Source organism: Lithobates pipiens, unplaced genomic scaffold, assembly GCF_037356315.1.
Source record: "Lithobates pipiens isolate NorthernLeopardFrog02 unplaced genomic scaffold, aLitPip1_a1.2 Scaffold_16, whole genome shotgun sequence".
NCBI classification, from domain to species: domain Eukaryota; kingdom Metazoa; phylum Chordata; class Amphibia; order Anura; family Ranidae; genus Lithobates; species Lithobates pipiens.
Genome location: NW_027507748.1, coordinates 84,303,125 through 84,327,703, shown reverse-complemented (window position 1 = coordinate 84,327,703; position 24,579 = coordinate 84,303,125). Strand labels below are relative to the sequence as shown.

Genomic DNA, 24,579 nt, shown 5'->3' with positions numbered 1-24,579 from the left:
GCCGCCATGGATTGAAATCCTGTAACGTCCGCAGGGTCCCCCTCCTCAAGAAGGCACATGTGCAGGCCCACCTGAAGTCTGCCAATAAACATCTAAATGATTCAGAGAAGGATTGGGAGAAAGGGCTATGGTCAAAAAATTAAGCTGTTTGGCATTAACTTGACTCAGTGGAAGGAAGGAAAATGCTGACTATGACCCAAAAGAACACCATCCCTACAGTCAAGCACAGAGGCGGAAACATTATGCTTTGGGGCTGTTTCTCTGCTAAAGATACAGGCTGACTTTGCCACATTGAGGGGCCAATGGATGGGGCCATGTATAGTAAAATCTTGGATGAGAACCTTCTTCCCTCAGCCAGAACAGTGAAGATGGGTCATTGATGGGTCTTCCAGCATGACAATGACCCAAAATGTATTGCCAAGGCAACAAAGGAGTGGCTCAAAAAGAAGCACATTAAGGTAATGGATTGGCCTAGCCAGTCTCCAGACCTTAATCATACAGAAAATGTATGGAGGGAGCTGAAACTTCAAGTTGCCAAGCGACAGCCAATTAACCTTAAGGATTTGGAGAAGATCTGTAAAGAAGAGTGAAGCTAAATCCCTCCTGAGATGTGTGCAAAGCTGGTAACCAACTACAAGAAACGTCCTACCTCTGTACTTGCTAACAAGGGTTTCTCCAAGTACTCATGTTTTGCTTGGGGATCAAATGCTTATTTTATGCTGGCCATACATTATACAATATTCTTCTATAGATTTCCTTTAGATTTACCAAAACCATATAATATGAGGTCAAAGCTAAACACTTTCAATTTGTGTGCAATCAGACAGGCCCTTGTACCACACAGTTGAAGTTAAATCTAAAGGAAATTGAATAAGAAAATTGTATGGTGTATGGCCAGCTTAACTCACTGAACTGCAACTCAATTTATAACATTTGTATCATGTGTTTTTTTTTTCTGGATTTTTGGTTGATAGTCTGTCTCTTTGATTTAAAATACATAAAGATAAAAATTATAGACCCTTCATTTCTTTGTAAGTGGGCAAACTTACAAAATCTGAAGTGGATCAAATAATAATTTTCCCCACTGTACATATACCCAGTGAAGTGAATAGCCTCAGATGATACACAGAGATGAAGCAAATTATCCTACATAAGTTGTACCAGTTTATCTGCAATATTCTCTTCTCTACATCCGTTCAAAGTCCAGAATTTATAACGCTTGTCTGAGCTGTCAGAGAAAAGGGGGCGGAGAGCTGAAGTTACACTCTGCAGAGCTCAGTGAGGAGATTCTGAGAGCTGATTGGAGGGAAGGGGAACACCCCCTTCACACAACAAACAGGAACAGAGCTAAGGCTGTCAATCACAGGCTGTGTGCTGGAGCTTCCTCACTTTTTTTTCTCTTGGTGTAAGGAAAACTTGTCAGAAGTGATTTATGCTGATAGCAGAGGAAAGAAGCAGCAGAGAGAAATGACTCCTAATTGAGACAAGTGCACACTATAGAGGGATATGCTTTGTTCATAATTCCATGTCTGAGGTGTACAACCACTTTAACAAAAAGTGTCTGAGACCAGCTCTATCTCAGCTGGAATGCAGCCAATCCGCTTTTAATTTGTCAATATCTAAGCTGTTTGGAAAAAATGAAAGATAAAATCTGATTGTTTGTTATGGACAACAGTACCAGTTGAGGTCAGTTGTCTAAGGGCTGGTTCACACCAAAAAACACACTCCAGATCCGTTCCAGATGTGTTTCTGCTTGCACATTTTTAACGTGTTTTTGCCACTTTCCAGTGTGGTTTTAATGCTTTTCTGGATGCATCCCAGGTGCTTTTTATCCCCTGTTTTTTCTCACTGTACTAAGGTCCAGTGCATTTTTAATGCATTTTTTATGTGTTTTAGCATATTCCGGTGCAGGAAAAATGCATCATGTTATTCATTTTTTTTTCTGGAACTGGAATGCCCTGGAACTGACTGCACTGGTATGAACTATGCCATTGGAAACCATGTAACCTACTTTACCGACGTTTTTGATACAGAAAAACACTAGACTGTATTTGGTGTCAACTGGCCCTCAGATACTTTATATTTACCCATGCCCCCCCCCCCCCAGTTTATCCAAATCCATCTAGGACCCCTTAAGAATTAAAAGAGGAAGGTTTCACATCCAACAGATTACAGATTTTCATGATATTACATACCGAAACCCAGTGTTTCTCAACTCCAGTCCTCAAGGTGCCCCAGCAGGTCATGTTTTCAGGCTTGCTGTTATTTTGCACAGGTGATATGATCAGTTTTACTGCCTTTAGTAATTACCACAGCTGTTTCATCTGAGGGAAATCCTGAAAACATGACCTGTTGGGGTACTGGAGTTGAGAAACGCTGCTGTAATCTGAACCATTTCCCAGTACTTTTTTCCTGCATGTTGGTGGGCAGACAATTCTGTCAGCTCAGTAGCCTTCATCTCTTAAGCCGGCCATGAATGGACCGAAATTCATCCAGTTTAATAGGGACCAGCTGAATTTAGATCTATCTATGGCCGACTGGTTGTACACAAGTCGATTTATCAACCAACTTGTGTACAGCCAGCCTATAGGCAGGATCCACTTCATGGCCCATTTAATTGTTTTGCTCTTTTAATATCTCTTCAGGAAGGAGGACTATTTAATTTCCTTCTTTGCAGGATCTCCTAAATGGCTGAGGTGGAGCTTAACGCAGGGTAGTTAGTGGCTATGGGAAGAAGGAGAACCATGGGAGATTGATTATTTCCACTCCCCCTTGAAGGGGCCCCCCTAAAGATGGACACAAAAAGGTACATTGCCACATCTTTTGCCTAATAAAGGTGGGCTGCCGTGCCCTTAAAGCGGGAGTCCACTTTTTTTTTTTTTTTAAAAGCCAGCAGCTACAAATACTGCAGCTGCTGACTTTTAAAATAGTGACACTTACCTGTCCAGCGCGCCCGCGATGTCGGCACCCGAAGCCGATCTCTAGGTCGCCTGTTGGGTCCTGTCGCCTCCATCTTGGGTATGGGAATCAGGAAATCGAGCCTTTCGGCTTCATTTCCCGGTTCCCTACTGCGCATGCGCGAATCGCGCTGCGCAATAAGGACGCTCCCCGCTGCCTCTGGGATCTGTGTGTTTCCCAGCAGGCAGCGGGGCACTTGCGGGAAGGGGCGGGCACTTGCGGAAAGGGGCGTACGTTACGCTCCTTTCCGCAGAGAGCTATCCCGGAAGTGGGTGCAGTTACCTGGATTATCCAGGTAACTGCACCCCCCTCCCCCCTGAAAGGTGCCGATTGTGGCACCGGAGGGGGGGAGGGTTCCGATGAGCGGAAGGTCCACTTTAGGGTGGACCTCCGCTTTAAACTGCAGTTCTGAAGGACATGACTCACAAAAAAATGCATCTATCACATGAGGTAACGATCCCTTGGATCTCAGGAGGTAAAGTGGTCAAGTGATTACAGTGGGGCAAAAAAGTATTTAGTCAGCCACCAATTGTGCAAGTTCTCCCACTTAAAAAGATGAGAGAGGCCTGTAATTGTCATTATAGGTATACCTCAACTATGAGAGACAAAATGTGGAAACAAATCCAGACAATCACATTGTCTCATTTTTGAAAGAATTTATTTGCAATAAATAAGTATTTGGTCAATATCAAAAGTTCATCTCAATACTTTGTTATATATCCTTTCTTGGTAATGACAGAGGTCAAACGTTTTCTGTAAGTCTTCACAAGGTTGTCACACACTGTTGCTGGTATGTTGGCCCATTCCTCCATGCAGATCTCCTCTAGAGCAGTGATGTTTTGGGGCTGTCGCTGGGCAGCACGGACTTTCAACTCCCTCCAAAGGTTTTCTATGGGGTTGAGATCTGGAGACTGGCTAGGCCACTACAGGACCTTGACATGCTTCTTATGAAGTCACTCCTTCGTTGCCCGGGCGGTGTGTTTGGGATCATTGTTATGCTCAAAGACCCAGACACGTTTCATCTTCAATGCCCTTGCTGATGGGAGGAGGTTTGCACTCAAAATCTCATGCTACATGGCTCCATTCATTCTTTCATGTATACGGATCAGTTGTCCTGTTCCCTTTGCAGAGAAACAGCCCCAAAGCATAATGTTGCCACCCCCATGCTTCACAGTAGGTATGGTGTTCTTTGGTTGCAACTCAGCATTCTCTCCTCCAAACACAAGTTGTGTTTCTACCAAACAGTTCTACTTTGGTTTCATCTGACTATATGACATTCTCCCAATCCTTTTCTGGATCATCCAAATGCTCTCTAGCAAACCTCAGACGGGCCCGGACATGTACTGGCTTAAGCAGGGGGACAGGTCTGGCACTGCAGGATCTGAGTCCCGAGCAGCATAGTGTGTTACTGATGATAGCCTTTGTTACGTTGGTCCCAGCTCTCTGCAGGTCATTCACTAGGTCCCCACCGTGTGGTTCTGGGATTTTTGCTCACTGTTCTTGTGATCATTTTGACCCCACAGGGTGAGATCTTGCATGGAGCCCCAGATCGAGGGAGATTATCAGTGGTCTTTATGCCTTCCATTTTCTAATTATTGTTCCCATAATTGATTTCTTCACACCAAGCTGCTTGCCTATTGCAGATTCAGTCTTCCCAGCCTGGTGCAGGTCTACAATTTTGTTTCTGGTGTCCTTCGACAGCTCTTTGGTCTTCACCATAGTGGAGTTTGGAGTGTGACTGTTTGAGGTTGTGAACAGGTGTCTTTTATGCAGATAACGATAAACAGATAAAGATATACAGATAAAGTTCAAACAGTTGCCATTAATACAGGTAATGAGTGGAGGACAGAGGAGCCTCTTAAAGTAGAAGATACAGGTCTGTGAGAGCCAGAAATCTTGCTTGATTGTAGGTGACCAAATAATTTTCCACCATAATTTGCAAATAAATTCTTTCAAAAATCAGACAATGTGATTATCTGGATGTGTTTTAACATTTTGTCTCTTATAGTTGAGGTATACCTATGATGACAATTACAGGCCTCTCTCATCTTTCTAAGTGGGAGAACACAATTGGTGGCTGAGTAAATACTTTTTTACAATCTCAATCAGATTGTACACATTAGTTAGACCTACCCATAACTATGTAGTAAGTCTGTCTGACTGAATACAATTTGATTTGATAAATTAGTTAGGTGCTCATAGTACATACTGTAGTTCTGGTAAATCAGTCAGGCTGATTTCACAGGGATCCGTTTTTTCTTCTGCTTTTGCGTTAACAAAAGAGTCTGAAAAACATATGGCCATAAAAGCCTATGGAACTCTTCACACTGACCAGTTGTGGGTCCCCTACGTTTTGTAAAATCTTGCTTGCTGCATTTTTGGTGCATGATTGGTGTGGTAAAAAAAACTGCACTAAAAATGTACCTCCCTATTAAAATGAATGGAAACCCCATGAAAAATGCAGCAAAATGCATAAAAAATGCACCTGTGGTTGTGTTTTTGGTGTGGTTGTGGAGTTACTGATGCTACACTGGGCATGTAGGATGTCAATAGCTTTTCAAGAGAATGAGTGCTTTTAGCATTAACTGCAGTGTTACAGTATGTGTCAAATTGGCTCCTCACTTTGTGGCCCTCCATGATTTTCATGGTGTATACACAGTGGTATATACATTTTAGTGTCACTTTAAATAAATGGTTTGCTCCTGCATTGTCTTGTAACTTAGAATGGTGTACATGGTGGATACATTTCAGAAATAGCCTGGAAACATGGCTTCCTGTCCTCTGAATGAGACTGTCAGGTAGTAATATAACCTGTTTGCAGTACCCACCTATAGCTGCCTATATCTGCCGGTATCTGGTTCCTGGCTAGAGATGTGCTAGTCAGACGGGTCTGATGACAGCAGATTACTGGCTGGACATTGCTGTCCTTATGTCCACCTCATTAACTTTACCCTGATTACTAATAATTGAGGTCTTGGTCACACTAGATACATTGAAGCTACACAGGTAACTATTTACACTGGAATTGCAATGAGAACCATCGCAATTCCAGTGAACAGAATGGTGACATTCAATAAAGTTTTGTGGAAATATAAACAGGAAACTTGCATCACAGATTAAAAATCCATTTGCCCATGGCGCTTAATAAAGCAATACTGAACCTTAAAGTAAACCTTCAGTAATTTTTTCATCTTTCCACTTATAATAAGGCTTACCTGTAGCTACCCAGGATATATCCTAAACCTGAACGGTTTAGGAGATATCCCCTGTATTTGCATGTGCCGACATCATCGGCACATGCGCACTGAAGCAAACTGAAGCAATGGCAAGTACGTGCCCTTTGCTTCAGTGAGTGTGCCATTAGCGGTGGCTCCCACGCATGCGACGTCAGTGACGTCATCGCGGCTGTGGCCAATCACAGTGCCAGAGCCGCGATACCTGGACGTAATCCCTGGGATTGATGTCGCTGGCTGGTGCTGTGTACGGGCACCGCAGCCAAGGCCTCGATCTCAGGTGAGTATTACATAATGAGCTAGTATGCTACACAAAGCTGTGAGGGTTTACAATCCCTTTAAGGTCATTCATCACACTTTGTTGGCAGCTGGGAGCCCCGTTGTTTGGGAACGGACAGACCACAGTTTGACAATGACAGTTCTGGTTGCTGTGCCCCAGATTTCTGAAGTTCTGAGATTCCCCAAAAAAAAGAAACTAAGTGGCAGGCTTGGTTAAAGATTGGCACAAACTGCACCAACTCGTTTTATTTTAATATCAGTGTTAGATTTGGCTTTTGTATGCAGTGTAGCAACATCAACAATTAAAAAAAACAAAAACAAACTGTAATTATCGCTTATACTGACTTGAACCTTTCTATTTTTCTGTACAGAATGAAAATCCAGAAAACAAAGTATCATTTTTCAGCAGGGTGACATATTCCTGGTACAGCAGGTATGGGTATTTTTCATCATAAAAGTGATACATTGGGGTATATTGATCAACATTTTTGAAACAATGAGTGTTCATCATGCTCAGTCCTATAAAACTCATTCTTCTAGTACAGCAAAAAAATAAAAAATAAAGTTACATTTATCAACCTTATTAAAGAAAAGTTCTCAGTCTTAAAAGATCACTGACAGTGGTGGAGTGCAAAGCAACTTTCTCCAAGTTGTGTGCCTGTTAGGGAAACCATGCTGATAGCTGACAGTTTTCTTTTTTTTAGGATTACTAAAATAGGAATTTACTTTACAAATATTTATTTTCTGATTATCCTCTAAAGTTATATAATATTTATTCATACATTTTAGTACAACCTCTATTAACCACTTCAGCCCTGGAAAGCTTTACCCATTTCCTGACCAGGCCATTTTTTTGCGATGCGGCGCTGTACCCAAATATAAATGAGGTCCTTTTTTTTCTAACAGTGCTTTATTTAGGTGGTATTTGTTCACCTTTGCGCTATAAACAAAAAAGGCCGACAATTTTGAAAAAAAAAAAAAAACAGTATTTTTTACTTTCTGCTATAATACATAAAAATAAATAAATAAAATAAATCTTCATCAATTTAGAGGTAAATATATAATTTAATTTCACATGAAAAAACAGTACAAGGTGTACATTAGTGGTTCAGAGTTATGACATAGATATTTTGACCCCGAAATCGGTTAGGGCTAGGATATGCGGTTGTATAATCATAAACTATAAGCAAGCATAGATCAAAGAATATCAGTATGTAGACTTGTCAGGTAAGAGGGTCGAAAGAGAAGAAAAAGAAAGCAAATGGTTAGTCATGTGTTAGTAAATTAGCAGGGAGAAAAGAAGAAGAGGAATAAGGAAAGGAAGTAAATAAAGAAAGAGATGAGCGTCCACGAATGAGTCTGGGGGAAGACTATAGAAAAGTAGAGAAAGGAGTCTTGAGTGTTTCTCGTTGCCATGCAGGTGTACATTTGTGCTAGGAGCAGAAAAAAAAAGTAAAAAAGTAAAAAGGATCATTTATATTCATAATTTTATATTTTATAACAGAGCTTTAAGGGCGTCGGAAGTGGAAAAATCCATCCAGACATACCACAAAGCTTTATCTTTATATCTTTTATCTTTAGATTTTTAAGCTTTATATTGCCAGCATCTCCTCCATCTGCATCATATCACTCCCCGTGGAGACCCACAGATCTTCATCAACTTAGGCAAATTTGTATTCAGCTACATATTTTTGGTAAAAAAAAAAAAATACCAATAAGCGTATATTGATTGGTTGCGCAAAAGTTATAGCATCTACAAACTACAAAATAGATTTAGGGACTTTTATTTTGTTTTATTTCTTTTACTGGTAATGGCGGCGATCTGCGATTTTATTTTTTCGGGGGTTGCGACATTGCGGCGGACAAATCTTACACTAAGAGACACTTTTTTTGGGGACCAGTGACACCAGTACAGTGATCAGTGCTAAAAAAAAGAATGCACTGATCCCTGTATAAAGGACATTGGCAGCAAAGGGGTTAACACTAGGGGATAATCAAGGGGTTATATGTGTTCCCTGGTAGGTGTTTCTAACTGTGGTGGGGGGGGGGGGGGTGGATTCACTGGAGGAAAAGAGAGATCGTAATTCAGCTTAGCTGAAACATGATCTCTCGCTTTTCCTCCCTGACAGATCAGCGGTTTGCTTTGTTTACATTGGCACACCGCTCATCCGTCTCTCCTATTAACGAACAGTGGGTCGCGGCAGCCATTGCAGCCCCCGGACCTTCTGATTGGCTGCCGCTGTGTCCAATAGCAGTGGGAGCAGTGCGCGCGTGCCCCCTAAACCGCATGCACAAAATCACGTACAGGTACGTGATTTTGCACACCCAGGCTGCCCTGCCACAGTACATGTACGTGGGTGGTCCGAAAATGGTTAAATGCGGAAAATAAATAAATAAAAAGTGGAGTTTGACAGGCGGTAAAGAGGCAATAGATCACCTCCTGTTTTAACTCTGTAAATGCCGCATCACCACACTCCCAACTATACATGCTATTGCAATGCGGCCCCATTCACCTTTTAAATGGGTCACTTTTGATGACTGTTCTGCCTCAGAAACACACCATGTTTTTTAATGTTTTACTGTGCACACATCGTGCCCGCAGTATGTGTACAGCCCTGAATGACTTCATGCCCTTATTTAGGTGGGTAGCCAGGGGGTAATAAAAGCAGGAGTTTGATCCATGGTTTTACCTCCCCCTGACTAACCACCTAAACAAAGACATGCAGCCGCTCGGCAAACATTAAACTGTATGTCATATTCTGTAGCAACCCTGCAACTGTGGTGGGTTAGCATTTACACAGCTTAAACAGGCAGTGAGGAAGCAACATATTGCCCCTCCGCTGCTTGTCAAATGCCACTGAAAAGCATCCACTGAAGACCACTTTTAGAGAGTGGAAAGGGATGATGCACATAAAAAGGAGTGAGTCTCTGCATTGTGGTTACATGGCATGTTGGGGATATATGGGCTCCTGCAACTGAATAGGTAGGTTGTTGATAACATTGAGCATTAGACCGATATTTAAAGTAATATGTTGCTACAGAGAAAAAAAAAGTTGTTTTTCTTTTTTTTTTAAGTGAAGTAAATAAAATAAAAAATAAGCCTCCTCCTCATTTACCCCCAGGGTCCCAACTAATACCTTGTATGTCCCGAATGACATCTGTTCTCTTATTGTGTGAGTGTCTACCACTAATTCCTAATGCCATCCGACTGGCTTATCTTAATGTTATTTTAATGACTTGCACAAACAGAATCTATTTTTCCTGCCTCTGTTGTCGTGTTTCATTGAAAGGAACACAACTAAACTAAAACAGAGCTTTGCTTTTAGGCTTAACTAGCCCACTGCGTTACAGTAAGTCTGAGGGATTTGACTATATTTTGGGGAAAATATCTGGGGTTGCATCATTTTTGTGAATGCTGCATAGGGAGAAATCACGGGAATTAAAAAAAAAAAATGTTTATCCTATTTCCTAAAGAGAATCAGTAGAATGTTAATTTTTTTTCTTCTATTTAAGATGTTCAGTAATAATATTTTTTTAAATTTATCTTTAATCAGTAAACATGAAATATAGCAAATAAATATTTACTATCTGCGGTCAGCAGGTGGCATGCAAGTCTCCGAGAGCAACAGTAGTGCAGGATAGAGAACTCAGTGTCTCAAGGAGGACAACATTATATCTAGTGGATTATCGCAGTGGGGTTGATTTACTAAAACTGGAGAGGGCAAAATCTGGTGCAGATGTATATGGTAGCCAATCAGCTTCTAACTTCAGCTTGTTCAATTAAGCTTTGACCAAAAAAACTGTAAGCTGATTGGTTTCTATGCACATCTGCACCAGATTTTGCACTCTGCAGTTTTAGTAAATTTAGTAAAAAGTCTAAGGCAGGCCATACATGATTAAATTTTCTTTCGTTCATATGAAAGAATTGAATGAAAGAATTGATTCCACCCCATCCATACATTCAATGCGGATGGGGGAATCCATCCCATGGAGCTATTGTATTCTCTACAGTGTGGAGAGCTCCCTGCTGTCAGAATACACTAATCAGCACCACTGGCTATAGCTGGCGGCAATGATCGAGCACAAATATTCCAACAGGCTGGTTGTACAGAAGTCAATCGAGAGTTTGACTTCTGTACAACCAGCCTGCCCATATATGAATCAATATTCAACCGGTCCTTGCTGAACTGACCAAATTTCGATCCATCGATGGCTGTCTTAAGAGCCTAAGGCTGGGTTCACACTGGAGTACGCAGTGGCTCACAGCAGGAGTCCGGTACGTCTACATTCACCATCTCAGGTCCGACTTCAGATTTTGGACTTAATTCAGACCTGAAATGGACCAAAAGACGCACAGGACTCCTGTGCAATTCGCACCAGAGCCGCTGTGGAGATGTGTGAACCGGCTCCATAGAGAGCCAGTCACAATCTCCTGCTATGCGAATTAGATGCTGAGAAGTGTGCATCCAATTCGCAATAGTGTGAGCTCAGCCTTAAGGTATTACTGGGCTTTGTAATAAGAAAGCCCAGCATGCTTTGCAAACACATCGGCATGCATACACAGTACTGATTTGTAAAATAACACATCATACAAATTCATAAAAAGAAATCGAAAACATCAACTTAAAGAAAAAGAAATAGGAAATATAAAAAAATAAATAAATAAATCGGAAAACGATTATAATTTCCCTTTTTTATTTGTCCTAACTGGCAAACTGACCCTTTGATTCAAATATAATAGTTTTTCTAGTTGATATCTATAACTGCACTATGCACGTTAATCTGTCTTCTTAAATGTGTAGGTGGCTCTCCAAGTAATAATAATGTCCTAATTATTTCTATTTTAATATTTTAATAGGATAATAACACTTGGTTATAAGAAACCACTGGAAAGAGAAGATCTGATTGAGCTAAATGAAGCTGATTCGTCTTATGTTATTTACCCTGCAATAGAAAAAAACTGGAGGAAAGAAATAGTGCCACAAGGCAAGAAGGTAACAAAAAAGGAATTCTGCATATCACAATTACCATAGGCCATATACAAGACATAATAACTGCACTGCAGCTCTGTCCTTCCAGTACAGCTAGTTACTGGTTAATAAGGAACATGTTATCTGTCCTCATTCATGAGATTTGGAACTAGTTATGCAATTTGTGTATATATAGTTATAAAATAGCTCTGTCAAAATGGCCAACAAATCTTACAGGAATATGGGAGTCCTATATCTTTAATAGGTACAGGCCTCCTAAAGAGGGCCGACTGAAGCCCACTGCAGAGGACCACTCTGTTTTCTGTGTACCGAATGACATAGTTCTCACACCTCGAGAAGACCAGCTCTGGTAAAGGTTCTGCATCTGACCCCCCCCCCCCTGTAACACCCTGCTACTCGGTGCATGTGCACTCGATATCTCGATAGATTGTTGACAGGTAAGTATAAAACTGGAGCAGGGGAAGCCACTATATAAGTATGAAAGAACAAGTCAATTATTTAATGCCTCCTGCTACAGACAAATATTTCAGATTTTAACTCCACAGTCCAGAGCACCTGCTGCATTTTTTTTGCACCCCAGTTCTTATGTTATCATGCATAGTTAAACCGCTTGGGCTTGTTTTTATGTCCTGTGCATGAAAACATAGGAATTGGGTGCAGAAAATGGCAGCTGGGGCTCTGGACTCTGGAGCCCATGATGAGTCCAAATTTTGAAACAGACGAGTATGGCTGTAGCAGGAGGCAATTTGTTCATGAGGGGATGGAGAGCGGTACAATGAGTGTCTACAGGCAACAGTTAAGCATGGTGGAGGTTCTTTGTAAGTTTGAGGCTGTGTTTCTGCAAGTGGTGTTGGAGATTTGGTCAGGATCATTGGTGTCCTCAATACTGAGAAATACAGGTAGATACTTATCCATCTTGTCATACCATCAGGGAGGTGTGTGATTGGCCCCAAATTAATTCTGCAGCAGACCAATGACCCCAAACTTGCAGCCAATATCATTAAGAACTATATTCAGTGTAAAAAAAAAAAAAAAAAAAAAAACAAGGAGTCCTGGAAGTTATGGTTTGGTCCCCAAAAAGCCCTGATCTCAAAATCACCAGGTCCGTCTGGGATCACATGAAGAGACGGAAGGATGAGGCAACTGACATCCACAGAAGACAAAAGATGAACAACCTACCTGCTGAGTTCCTTCAAAAACTGCACAATTACTGTGTGTACCAAGAAGAACTGAAGAATGTGTATCGCTTCTCTCCCATTATTATAGTTCTTCTTTAAATATGTAAATGATCATCAAATTAAAATGCATGGGTAAGACATATTGTCCAAGAATGAAAACTATTGTGCATGTTTATAAAATATGAATATTTGCTTTTTATTTTTATTTTATTTTTATTTTTAAGATGTTTTCTCTCACTTTATTCCAATATGCAATGCTAAATTAATGTTTACATTGTGCTATTTTCCCAGGATTCCAGTTCCAGAAAGCCGTCATTACTGAGAGCGTTATGGAGCACCTTCAGATTTTCTCTGATCTATGTGGCTCTGATGAAAGTAGTGGCAGATCTCTTGGCCTTTACCAGCCCTCAGATTTTAAAGTGAGTGAGTTGGAACTCATAAAATGAGGTTTCATTTTTTTTCCCCCCAATTATCTTAATCCAGTTATTGGCTCATTTTGAAGTGGAGCTTAAATTACAGAAATGTTAAACTTGTTATAGAAGTTGCACTGGGTATCTAGATACAACTATGCAGCCCAACAGGCACACTGCTCAGTGCCTGTTGGGTGGTGTCACTATGGGGGTGCGGGCCTCACTAGGGTGACACCCACCAGAGGAGTGACACCTGTCAGCAGCTGAACTGCTAACACCGCACCACTGAGACACTGATCTGTGTCTCTCACCGGCTGGCCCGCTGTATCACACAGCAGAGTGGGCTGAAGCTGCCTCCCCCTCCTTGGCTGTTTACATCTACATAGAGGGGGGCGGTGACCGAGGATGGAGGTGTGATTGTGAGGGGGATAAGAGGATATGTGCTGGGGGGGGGGGGCACTTTGGGAGGGGAGAGGACTATGCTAGAAGTGGGGGTTGGATTGGAAATCCAACCTCCCACAAGAGCACAAGCCCTCTCCCCTCCCAAAGCGCCCCACATCTGACCCCCCCCCACCTCCCTACTAGAAAAAATGGAGAAGGGGTCTGCACTGAAGAGGGGGTTTATATTGATGCAGGGGGGTCTGTATTGAGGGAGGGGGTCTATACTAAGTGGAGGGGGGGGGGGTTCTGTACTGATGGAGGCGAGACTAGACTCGTTGGATGGGGGGTCTATACTTAGTGGATGGGGGGGTCTGTACTGAGGGAGGGGGTCTGTACTACAGGGGGGACTATACTTGGTGGATGAGAGGTCTGTACTGAGGGAGGGGGTCTATACTGGAGGAGGGGGGATGTGTACTGAGGGAGGGGGTTCTGTACTAAAGAGAGTGGTCTATACTTAGTGTAGAGGGGAGTCTATACTTAGTGGAGAGGGGGTCTGTACTGAGGGGGGGGGGGGTCTATACACAGTGGAGAGGGGGGGTATGTACTGAAGGAGGGTGGTCTATAGTTGGTGGAGGGAAGGGAGTGACACCATGTTTTGTGGCACCGGGTGACGCCAACTCCAGTGACACCACTAAAACCCACTCAGAAAAATCTCCTATAATAATAATAGCCTGCAATGCTGATCGAGCAGATAAAATCTGATGGGGTGGTTGAAAAGAAGTTGGTAGATCAGTGGCCATATACACATTTAAATTTTTGATCAGTCCCTGCTGAACTGAACAAATTTCGATCCATGTATAGCCAACTTGGAACTGCAGTCTGGTCATGTAATAAAAACAGCTTCCCTCCAACCACTTTGCATATTATTTTATATATACTGTGATTCTGTACTTGCCAAATATGCTTCAGAAATCTCCCTTCACTGGGTCTGGCTGTATCCATTTCAACTGTGGGCTGCTGAAGCTGCTGCCTGTTCACTTCCTAGGTTTACACAGACACACAGAGGCACACCTCCAGCTCTGCAGCTCTCATTGGCCCTCTTATGACTCACCCCCCCCCCCCTCTCTCTTCCTGGCAAACTCTCACAAGAGTGAGAGAGAGAGCTGTGCATGATGTCATAAGCCTAGGCTGATGACCAGACAAGAAACAGAAAGTGGGCTGTATAAGGGATTTACTGGCAGAAAAAAATTATTTTACTATCCAAAGTTAAAACAACAAGGGCAGAAGATTTAATAAATGGAAAGATTAAAAAAAATAACTGAAGGTCCGCTTTTAAACACTGCATTGGGAACAAGTTCTGGGGATATATTTAGAAAAATCAGTAAATGTGACATTCAACAAATATTCCCTGCAGATTAATTTAATTGCTGCGTGTGTTTTAAATTACAGGGAATGATTCACTATCTGTGAATGTTTGGTGAATGTAACATTGACTGCTTTATAAATGAGCTCCAATATCCAGTATTTATACACACAGGCATCACCCCTGTAGAAATCAGCGCCCCATCTTTATTCTATAAATATCTTTATTATATGAATGTTGTTGCCTCTATAGGTCTCAGGATACGTTTAGTTGGCTTTCACTGAAATGTTTTTTTTCTGACATATCTCTGCTTAAGGGGATAGCGGCTAATCACAGTCCTTGAATTGGTTAATCACACAATAAGCCATACAGGTCAAAACATGAGTCGGCATTTCTTCCCCCCCCCCCAGGCTGAGTTACAGTTGACCTAAAGAATTTTAATGAATAAAATTAGTCAGCATTTCTTCCTCTCTAGGCCACAAGTTAGGCCAGCTATACATGAATCCGAATTCAGCTGGTTCAGCGGCAGGGACCGTCTGCTATGGAAAAAATCTGACATGGTGGTTGTACCCAAGTCCATCACTGGATCAGCTTGTGGCCCAGAGAGGAAGAAATGCTGACTCATTTTATTCATTAAAATTCTATATGTCAACTGTAACTTGGCCTGGGGGGAAGAAAGGCCGACTCATTATTTGACCTGAATGGTTTATTGTGTGATTAACCAATTCAAGGACTGTATTTAGCCACTATCCCCTTAATCAGAGATATGTAGGAAAAAAAACATTACAGTGAAAGCCAACTAAAATTATTCTGAGACCTATAGGGGCAACAAAAATCATATAATACAGATATTTTATAGAATAAAGACGGGATATGTTCATTTCTACAGTGGCGATGCCTGTGTGTATAAATCCTTTATGTTGGAGCTTATTTATAAAGCAGTCAATTATTCCCTGTAATTTAAATGCAGCAATTACATTATTCTGCAGTGAATATAGTGTGTGTGTGTGTGTGTGTGTGTGTGTGTGTGTGTGTGTATCATTTTTTTTTTAAATGTAACTAGTGTAAGTAACTGAATTCATACCGATATTAAGCCTTTGCAATCCCCTACACAGCAACACTCAGGACCCCCTTTTGTATGCATTGCCCTGGAGCCCCACTCTCCCTCGCTGTGTCCCGGGATCCCCACTCTCCCTTGCTGTGTCCCGGGATCCCCACTCTCCCTTGCTGTGTCCCGGGATCCCCACTCTCCCTTGCTGTGTCCCGGGATCCCCACTCTCCCTTGCTGTGTCCCGGGATCCCCACTCTCCCTTGCTGTGTCCCGAAATCCCCACTCTCCCTTGCTGTGTCCCGAAATCCCCACTCTCCCTTGCTGTGTCCTGGGAGCCCCACTCTCCCTTGCTGTGTCCTGGGAGCCCCACTCTCCCTTGCTGTGTCCTGGGAGCCCCACTCTTCCTTGCTGTGTTCCGGGAGCCCCACTCTTCCTCGCTGTGTTCCGGGAGCCCCACTTTTCTATCCTTTGCCCAGGATCCCCACTCTTCCTTGCTGTGTTCCGGGAGCCCCACTCTTCCTTGCTGTGTCCCAGGAGCCCCACTTTTCTATCCTTTGCCCAGGATCCCCACTCTTCCTTGCTGTGCCCAGAAGCCCCGCTCTTCCATGCATTGCCCAGGCTCTTCCATCACCTTCTGCCTGGAGTTCACAACCAGCTAAGTATTTTATTGTCTTTTCTCTTGCAGGCAGATGATAACTTTCTGCGAGCAGCAGACGGGGGATGCCAGGACTGGCTATATGTTTGCTGTGTCTCTTCTCATAGTCACAATTCTGCAAACTATAATCCTACAACTATACCAACGTTACAACATGCTGACTGCAGTAAAATGTAAAACATCTCTTATTGGAATGATCTATAAAAAGGTAAAATGCAAACACATGCAAATGCATATCAGATACAGAAAAGCTGAACAAAACATTTGTAAGACATTTTCCCATTTCTCATATTCACCCTCCTGTATGAACCTTCAGACCCTTCAATGCAAGCGGTTTCTGCAGCCATAGACCAATAAATGAAATTGCTTATGATACGTCCAGTGGGCTAGAGAGAATTGCTCCCTGGCAGCAAGAGTGAGTTTGAACTTTCAGAAAGAGGCCTTGTTAAGGCCTTATTCATATGGATGTGTAGCAGCATCTGTTTACTAAAGTATAGAATCCCCAGATGCAGCCTCTGCTTCGTACCGCCACCAGTACAAGTTAATGGCTCTGGGTGGCAATGTTCAGATAAACGCCAATTGTTTCAGGATCAGAGTTGACCCACGCATGCACTGACAGTGTTTCTCTATGTGCAGAAGCAATTGACATTTACCCCAGCATGGCTAAGTACAGTCATTCACTTTTATTGGTGGCTCTATGAGGCATGTACAGGTAAACGTCTGGGATTTTACACTTTAGCACACAGGAGCTGCTATACGTCTGTGTGCATGAGGCCCAAATCCTGGGCCTTACTTCCCACAAGTACAGGCATACCCCACTTTTAAATACACACTGCCTGGAGTTGGTCTTTAATAAAGACAATTCAAAATGTAATAACAACTAATTTATTTTCATAAATCAAACAAAACATTCCTGATCTGATATATTGTACTTTGTGCATGGCCATTTCTGAATTATTTTGTAGATTATTAAGTAAATACCTACAAGGTAGCTCATTAAAAAGGTTCAGAGGGTTCAGTGAAGTGTGACACGCCCATGTAGGTTACCGAGTCATTGTAAACTCCTGACTACTGCATCTGATAGTTAACATAGAAATTAATCATTAATGTTTTGTGGTATTTTTATTGCAATACAATTATATAACATGCTGGGCTTGGCAATACCAATATTGTACCTGACTGAGGGTTGCACAAACTTGGGCTTGCCGACCGCTGAAAAAACGACAAGAGCTACTATTCGGTTTGTTTTACATTTGGGCTGGAGTTAAAAGTTACCCTGAGCTTTCCCTGTAAAAAAAACCCAGATAAATATTGTATATCACTAAAAAGGAAGTATAGCTAATATGCTAAATTTGCCTTTTCTCATTATTATTATTATTATACAGGATTTATATAGCGCCAACATTTTACTCAGCGATTTACAATATAAAAAGTGAGACAATACAGTTATAATACAATAAAATACAAGAGGATTACGAGGGCCCTGCTCAGAAGCGCTTACAATCCAATAGGGTGGGGCAATTGGTACAAAAAGGTTGTAACTGTGGGCAATGAGCTGATGGAAGTGGTAAAAGATTAGTTAAAAACGCAATAGGCTTCCCTGAATAGATGAGTTTTCAGGGATCGCCTGAAGGTAGCAAGAGCAGAGGATAGCCGGACAGGTGGAGGTAGCGAGTTCCAGAGGATGGGAGAGGCCCTGGAGAAATCCTGGAGAAGAGCATGGGAGGAGGAGACGAGAGATCTTCAGAGTAGGAGGTCTTGAGTAGAGCGGAGGGGACGATTTGGGTGATATTTGGAGACAAGAATGGTGATGGAGCTCGGGGCAGAGTTGTGAATGGCTTTGCATGTTGTGGTTAGTATTTTGAATTTAATTCGCTGGGTGATTGGGAGCCAGTGTAGGGATTGGAGGAGAGGGTTGGCAGACACTGAGCGGTTGGTAAGGTGGATAAGTCTGGCAGCATTCATGATAGACTGAAAAGGGGTGGAGCCTATGGAGAGGCAGGCCAATGAGAAGGGAGTTGCAATAGTCAAGGTGAGAGATAACAAGGGAGTGAATGAGGAGCTTGGTGGTTTCATTTGTTAAAAATGGGCGAATTTTAGAGATGTTACGGAGGTGATTTCTACAAACTTTTGACAACGATTGGATTTGAGGCTGAAATGACAAGTCAGAGTCTAGGGTTACACCTAGTGCCCTGGCGTGAGGGGAGGGCCTGATAGTTGCATTGTTGATCTTAATGGAAGTCATGGAGAGGGGCATGTGCAGGGAGAATATTAATAGCTCAGTTTTAGAGATATTTAGTTTAAGGAAGTGGTGCGTCATCCATGCAGATATGTCTGTTAGTAATGTGAGAGGAGACTGAAGGAGTGAGGTGAGGAGTACACAGATAGAATTGGGTGTCATCGGTGTATAATTGTTAATTGTATGTCTGTTTATTCCTGATTCATCTGCTCACTTTAAATTTAAAGTGGTACTAAAGGCAAAAAAATAAAAAGAAATTATATATACAGTATCTCACAAAAGTGAATACACCCTTCACATTTTTGTAAATATTTTATTATATCTTTTCATGTGACAACACTGAAGAAATTACACTTTGCTACAATGTAATAGTACTGATTAGTGAGTGTACAGCTTGTATAACAGTGTAAATTTGCTGTTCCCTCAAAATAACTCAACACACAGCCAATTATTGTCTAAACCACTGGCAACAAAAGTGAGTACACCCCTAAGTGAAAATGTACAAAGTGTCAAAATTTTGTGTGGCCATCATTATTTTCCAGCAATTCTTTAATCCTCTTAGAGGGCATGGAGTTCACTTCCACTCCTCCATGATGACATTACGGAGCTGGTGAATATTAGAGACCTTGTGCTCCTCCACCTTTCGTTTGAGGAGGCCCCACAGATTCTCAATAGGGTTTAGGTCTGGAGACATGCTTGGTCAGTCCCTCAGCTTGTTTAGCAAGGCAGTACTCGTCTTGGAGGTGTGTTTGGGTTCATTATGTTGGAATACTGTCCTGTGGCCCAATCTCCGAAGGGAGGGGATCATGTTCTGCTTCAGTATGTCACAGTATATATTGGCATTCATGGTTCCCTCAATGAACTGTAGCTCCCCAGTGCCGGTGTTCTGCCATATATCGTCCGTCCATCGGATAGTGTCCGCCCCGTACTGCGCAGGCGCAGTGCTTGCGCAGTACGGAGCAGAAGGAGATTCGGAAAATCTCCGAAGATGAAAGGCGCCTGCGCCGTGAGTCAAGGTGCTAGCCCCACTATCCAAGTGGACATAGGGCTGCAAATATTAGAGGGCCCCTTGCGGGCTCGATTCGCTCGCCAAGCTTCCGGCATGGCCTCGCTGCGCTCGGCTCTTTTTATTCTAACTCTCTGTCCACTTGGATGGTGGGGCTAGAACCTGGACTCACAGCGCAGGTGCCGTTCATCTTCGGATATTTTCATAATCTGTGTGTCCTGTGTACTGCGCATGCAGTAATGGTTCCAGTTATACATGTCCTTAGTCTGCTGGTTTTCAGCAAACTGTTTGCGAGCTTTCTTGTGAAGTTTTGAGGCTTCCTTCTGTGATGACAGCCATGCAGACCAATTTGATGCAGTGTGCAGCGTATGGTCTGAGCACTGACAGGCTGTAGCACTGACAGCAAAAGTGGCAGTAAGGGGTTTGAGACAAACCATTTACCACTGACAGAGTGCTTAAAATGATCAGCTTTTATTAATTTAGTTAAAGTGATTGTAAAGGTTTGTTCTTCTTGGGTCCCCCGGCGGTGCCCCTGGCCCCTCCTCTTCATCGGGTGCCCCCACAGAGAGCCACTTGCCCTGGGAGCACCTGTGCAGGCGTGCTCACAAGTCCAGCTGCTACATTCATTGACACAGACAGCAGGACTTGGCCCCACCCCTCACTCTTGTGTCACTGGATTTGATTGACAGCAGTGGGAGCCAATGGCTCCTGCTGCTATCAATCTATCCAATGAGGACAGATACAGTGGCTGGAGCTGCTGGGCTCGTGCTCGCCACTGGAACGATCAGCTTTTCACCTGAATGCATTAAGGTGAAAAACCATGAGACTTTACAACTTTTCCTAAAAAGATGTTTCTGTAACTTCTTAAAATATGTAAGGCCTTAAAGAGGAATTTTAGTTCCATGTCCCTGTCCCATGTTGGTCCCGTACCCTCTCTGGCATCGCTAGCCTTAAAAATGTGCCTTTGGCTTCAGGAACCTCTCTAGACAGTTCTGCTGTCCAAGAGTGCCCCATTCAAATTGCCCAGATTTGTAATGGGTTCACTGTAGGGCAACAGTGTGCTCCCAAAAAGTAAATGAAATTAGTACTGCAGGTTAACCACTTGCCGACCAGCGACGTACCGGTACTTCGCTGGACTTTGAGTAGTGTTGCTTTTGCAGCCGGCAGTCAGCTTTCTTGTAAAAGCAATCCTAGCGGCTAATTAGCTGCTGAATTCCTTTTACAACCTTTTCCTGCCCCACACCACCTTCCACGGCTCTCCCGCCCCATCAGGAGACCTGAGTGTGCAGCTGGTGGCTGACCATAGATCCGGCTGACCATGGACAGGAATGGCCCCGATTATGGTCTGAGAAAACAGTAGCGAGGAGCAGCTCATCACTTCCAGTTTTTCCTGTTATGGTCCAAAGCTTTTTAAGAGATCTCACAGTAAAGAGTATTTCTCACTGCCTAGTGCTATCACAAGAAATATGGTATATTCCCTGAGATAATAAAAGTGATAAAAAAATTAAAGGGACAGTGTAAAAAAAAAAAAAAGATAAATAATACAAATTTTAAAGCACCCCTGTGCCCACACACATATGTAGTTCCCACATGCATATGTAAACAGCAATTGGACCACATATGTGAGGTATCACCGCAAAAACATCAGATGTAGAGCAATAATTCTAGTACCAGACCTCCTGTATAAATCCAAAGTGGTACCTGTAAAGGGTTTTAAAACATTGCCTATGGACACGTTTGGTATCTATTAAATTGGCATAACATAATTTTTTTTACAGTATTTTACCAAACATTTTGGGTATTTTATTGGGTTTTTGTGCGTTTAAAATTATTTTTTTGTCCAAAAAAAAAAATTGCATTCGAAAAAACTGCTGCGCAAATACCGTGTGACGTAAAAAATGCAACACCCATACTTATATTCTCTAGGGCCTCTGCTTTAAAAAAAAATGTATAATGTTTGGGGTTCTAAGTAATATTCTAGCAAAAAAATACTGATTCTCACATGAAAGCAAAAAGTGTCAGAAAAGGCCTGAGTTCTACATTGTCCGGTTTTCCTTCCAGCCGGATCTGCTACAGGATCAGCATGAAAGTGGAATAAATGGCTCTATAATATTAGGATATATTTGCACTATACATCAGCAGTTCTGGATGTCCATCTGGCCACGGGAACAGAAAGAAATGATTTACGTGGTTCTGCCATTGTCCTGAACTGAGGAATAACCCTCTTATTTTTGGGATATGTGATGGAATGAGACGTATGAATACTTATGCTTTAAGAAGGTTTTATTTTCCTATGCACTGATAAGAGTGAGGGCTTTCTGATTGCTTTAATATTATGGCACCATAGGATTCATGCACCCGGGCATATTAAAATATGCCAATCTACACTGCATCATTCTACCAAGAGATGGCAGAAAAATGTATATATTGGTGTGCGTTTAATAGTATATGGTATTAAGAAGTTTATGAGCGTAAATTCTTTCTACTGTCCAGAATATTCATTTATTCTAGGCATTGTAATAAATACATTAATAAATTAAATGCATATGCAAGTGTTTATGCACATATATGATTCATGCTCATAAGTTCTTCTCCAAATATTATTATTTATTATTCAGGATTTATATAGCGCCAACAGTTTGCGCATCTTTGGTGCATTTTTTAATGTCTCTAAATGCCAAATGTGCATGGTCATATAAGCTAACACATTCATTTAAAGGCTTAATTAAAAAAAAAAAATGTTGAACACCTGTAAAAGCGGTGTTTTTTTATGCCTATACTGTTTTAACAGTATTCTAACACCCATTCCAGCAAGCTTTTCTCATCAATGACTAGGAAATACCATGGGGGATTGAGTCTGGGTGCTGTATAGCACCATCTAGTGGTAAAAAATAAAAAATAAATACATTCACCTATAGTCAGGTGTTGGTGCTTTTAACTCAGAATAAACCATAACCTAAAATATCATTGCATGATGTCAAAATTACGCATTATATAAATTGACCCTTCCTTTTTAGATTGTAAGCTCTAACGAGCAGGGTCCTCTGATTCCTCTTGTACTAAATTGTAATGTAACTGTAATGTCTGCCTTTTTTTGTTAAAGCGGTTGTATAGTCTTTTTTTTCACTTTTACTTACAGGTAAGTCTATAATAAGGTTTACCTGTAGGTTAAAAAAAAATATCTCCTAAACCTGTATGGTTTAGGAGATATTCCCCTGGCAATGAGCCGCTGATTGCAGCGGCACATGCGCACAGGTGTTTCTCGGCTGGAAGCCCGGCAGACGCCGGACCCTGCCGGAAATAAATCTCTCGCACGAAAACGCCGCCACTCACAGCGCCGGAGCTGCGATATCCGGAAGAAACGCAGAGGGAACATGTCAGCCAGCTCCTTCAGCGTGTATCGGGTGAGATGTCGGGGCCTCGTTCTAAGGTAAGTATTTCAAAATGAGCTAGTATGCCGTGCATACTAGCTCATTATGCCTTTTCCCTTGCAGGCATGAAAAAAAATAAAACATTTCAGCGGGCTTACTACCTCTTTAAGCATTTTGCAAACAGTTGGTGCTATATAAAACCTGTATAATATTAATAAATGTTAATATAGACATACATAAATTATAACTGAAAACAAAACTTTTTTTTTTAACATTGGATAGAATTGAGAGAAATTACAACCCCTGTTTATTGCTATCACTGCAAGTGGAAGTGAAAGAAAATCCCAAATTTTGGGTTGTCCCCAGATCAGGAATAGAAGAGAAATCTTCCAATGGGGACAGTTCTGGTGACCCTGGTGGCACATCAGGATTCTTTTACTTTGAAGAGATTTCCTCTCATTTTCCTGTTTTGGCTATGGGACAAGAAGTGAAGGGAAATCTCCCCAATGGAGCAAAGAGGGCAAAATAAACTGACAGGGGTTATAACCCTCCCTTACTAGTTTTAGAAAGGGGACAAAAAGTTTTGCTTTTAGTTCCATTTTAATAAAGGAACAAAAAAGAACTGGAAATTTGTAAAAAAAAATGTGAGTAATATTAAAAAGATTGCATTAATACAGCAAATATTTGCTCATGGAAATGAGTCTATGCTTTATCTCCCAGCTAGTTATTTTTAGAAAATTGCATTGGTTTAATATAATGAAGTTAGTAGAGGTGTGTTCCATTTCAGACATTTTAAATACAATTTTTTTTAACTCTTTGGAGATGTTTTGTTAAGATATATTTTGTAACTTTCTTTCCAGTCCTTAAACTTGGCTAGCTCTACTCGGAGGAAATTTACAACGGGGGAATTGGTCAATTTGATGTCTTCGGATGCCCAGCAGCTCATGGACCTGACAGTGAACATTAATCTGCTGTGGTCGGCCCCATTCCAGATCCTCATGGCCATCATCTTCCTGTGGCAGGAGCTCGGGCCGTCAGTGCTGGCTGGTGTGGCTGTGCTGATCCTGGTCATACCTTTGAATGCTTATATTGCCGGGAAAGTGAAACAGCTGAAGGTACTGTAAAAATATATTTATTTGGAGGGTTATTGGATTGGTGTCAACACAACATGCAACTTTTAAAGCTGAAAAAAATAGTTCCCTTGCAGTTGAGCATACTCACTGAGCTCTGCGGAGTATAGCTCTAACTTCAGCTCCCCACTCCCTGTTTTCTGAAAGATCAGACAAGCTGTATACATTCTGTACTTTATCTGCAGCCATCTCTACTCTACAGCCCTTTAAACAGGTACAGTGAGAGAAAAAAAATTATTTGATCCCATGCAAATTTTGTATGTTTCCCACTGACAAAGAAATGATCAGTCTATAATTTTAATCGTAGGTTTATTTTAACACTGAGAGACAGAAT

The 24,579-nt window shown here is 41.9% G+C and overlaps 1 protein-coding gene across 2 annotated transcripts in view; it reads left to right on the top strand.

Moving 5' to 3' along the window:
- The window catches only part of LOC143981890 (multidrug resistance-associated protein 1-like), a 109,950-nt gene that overhangs the window by 8,342 nt on the left and 77,029 nt on the right, over positions 1-24,579 (top strand). For both annotated transcript variants that reach the window (XM_077480070.1, XM_077480069.1), the window contains exons 2-6: positions 6,842-6,903; positions 11,329-11,464; positions 12,931-13,058; positions 16,530-16,707; positions 23,976-24,230. In XM_077480070.1, coding sequence (XP_077336196.1) covers positions 6,842-6,903; positions 11,329-11,464; positions 12,931-13,058; positions 16,530-16,707; positions 23,976-24,230 — 759 coding nt within the window. The remainder of the gene's footprint in view (positions 1-6,841; positions 6,904-11,328; positions 11,465-12,930; positions 13,059-16,529; positions 16,708-23,975; positions 24,231-24,579) is intronic.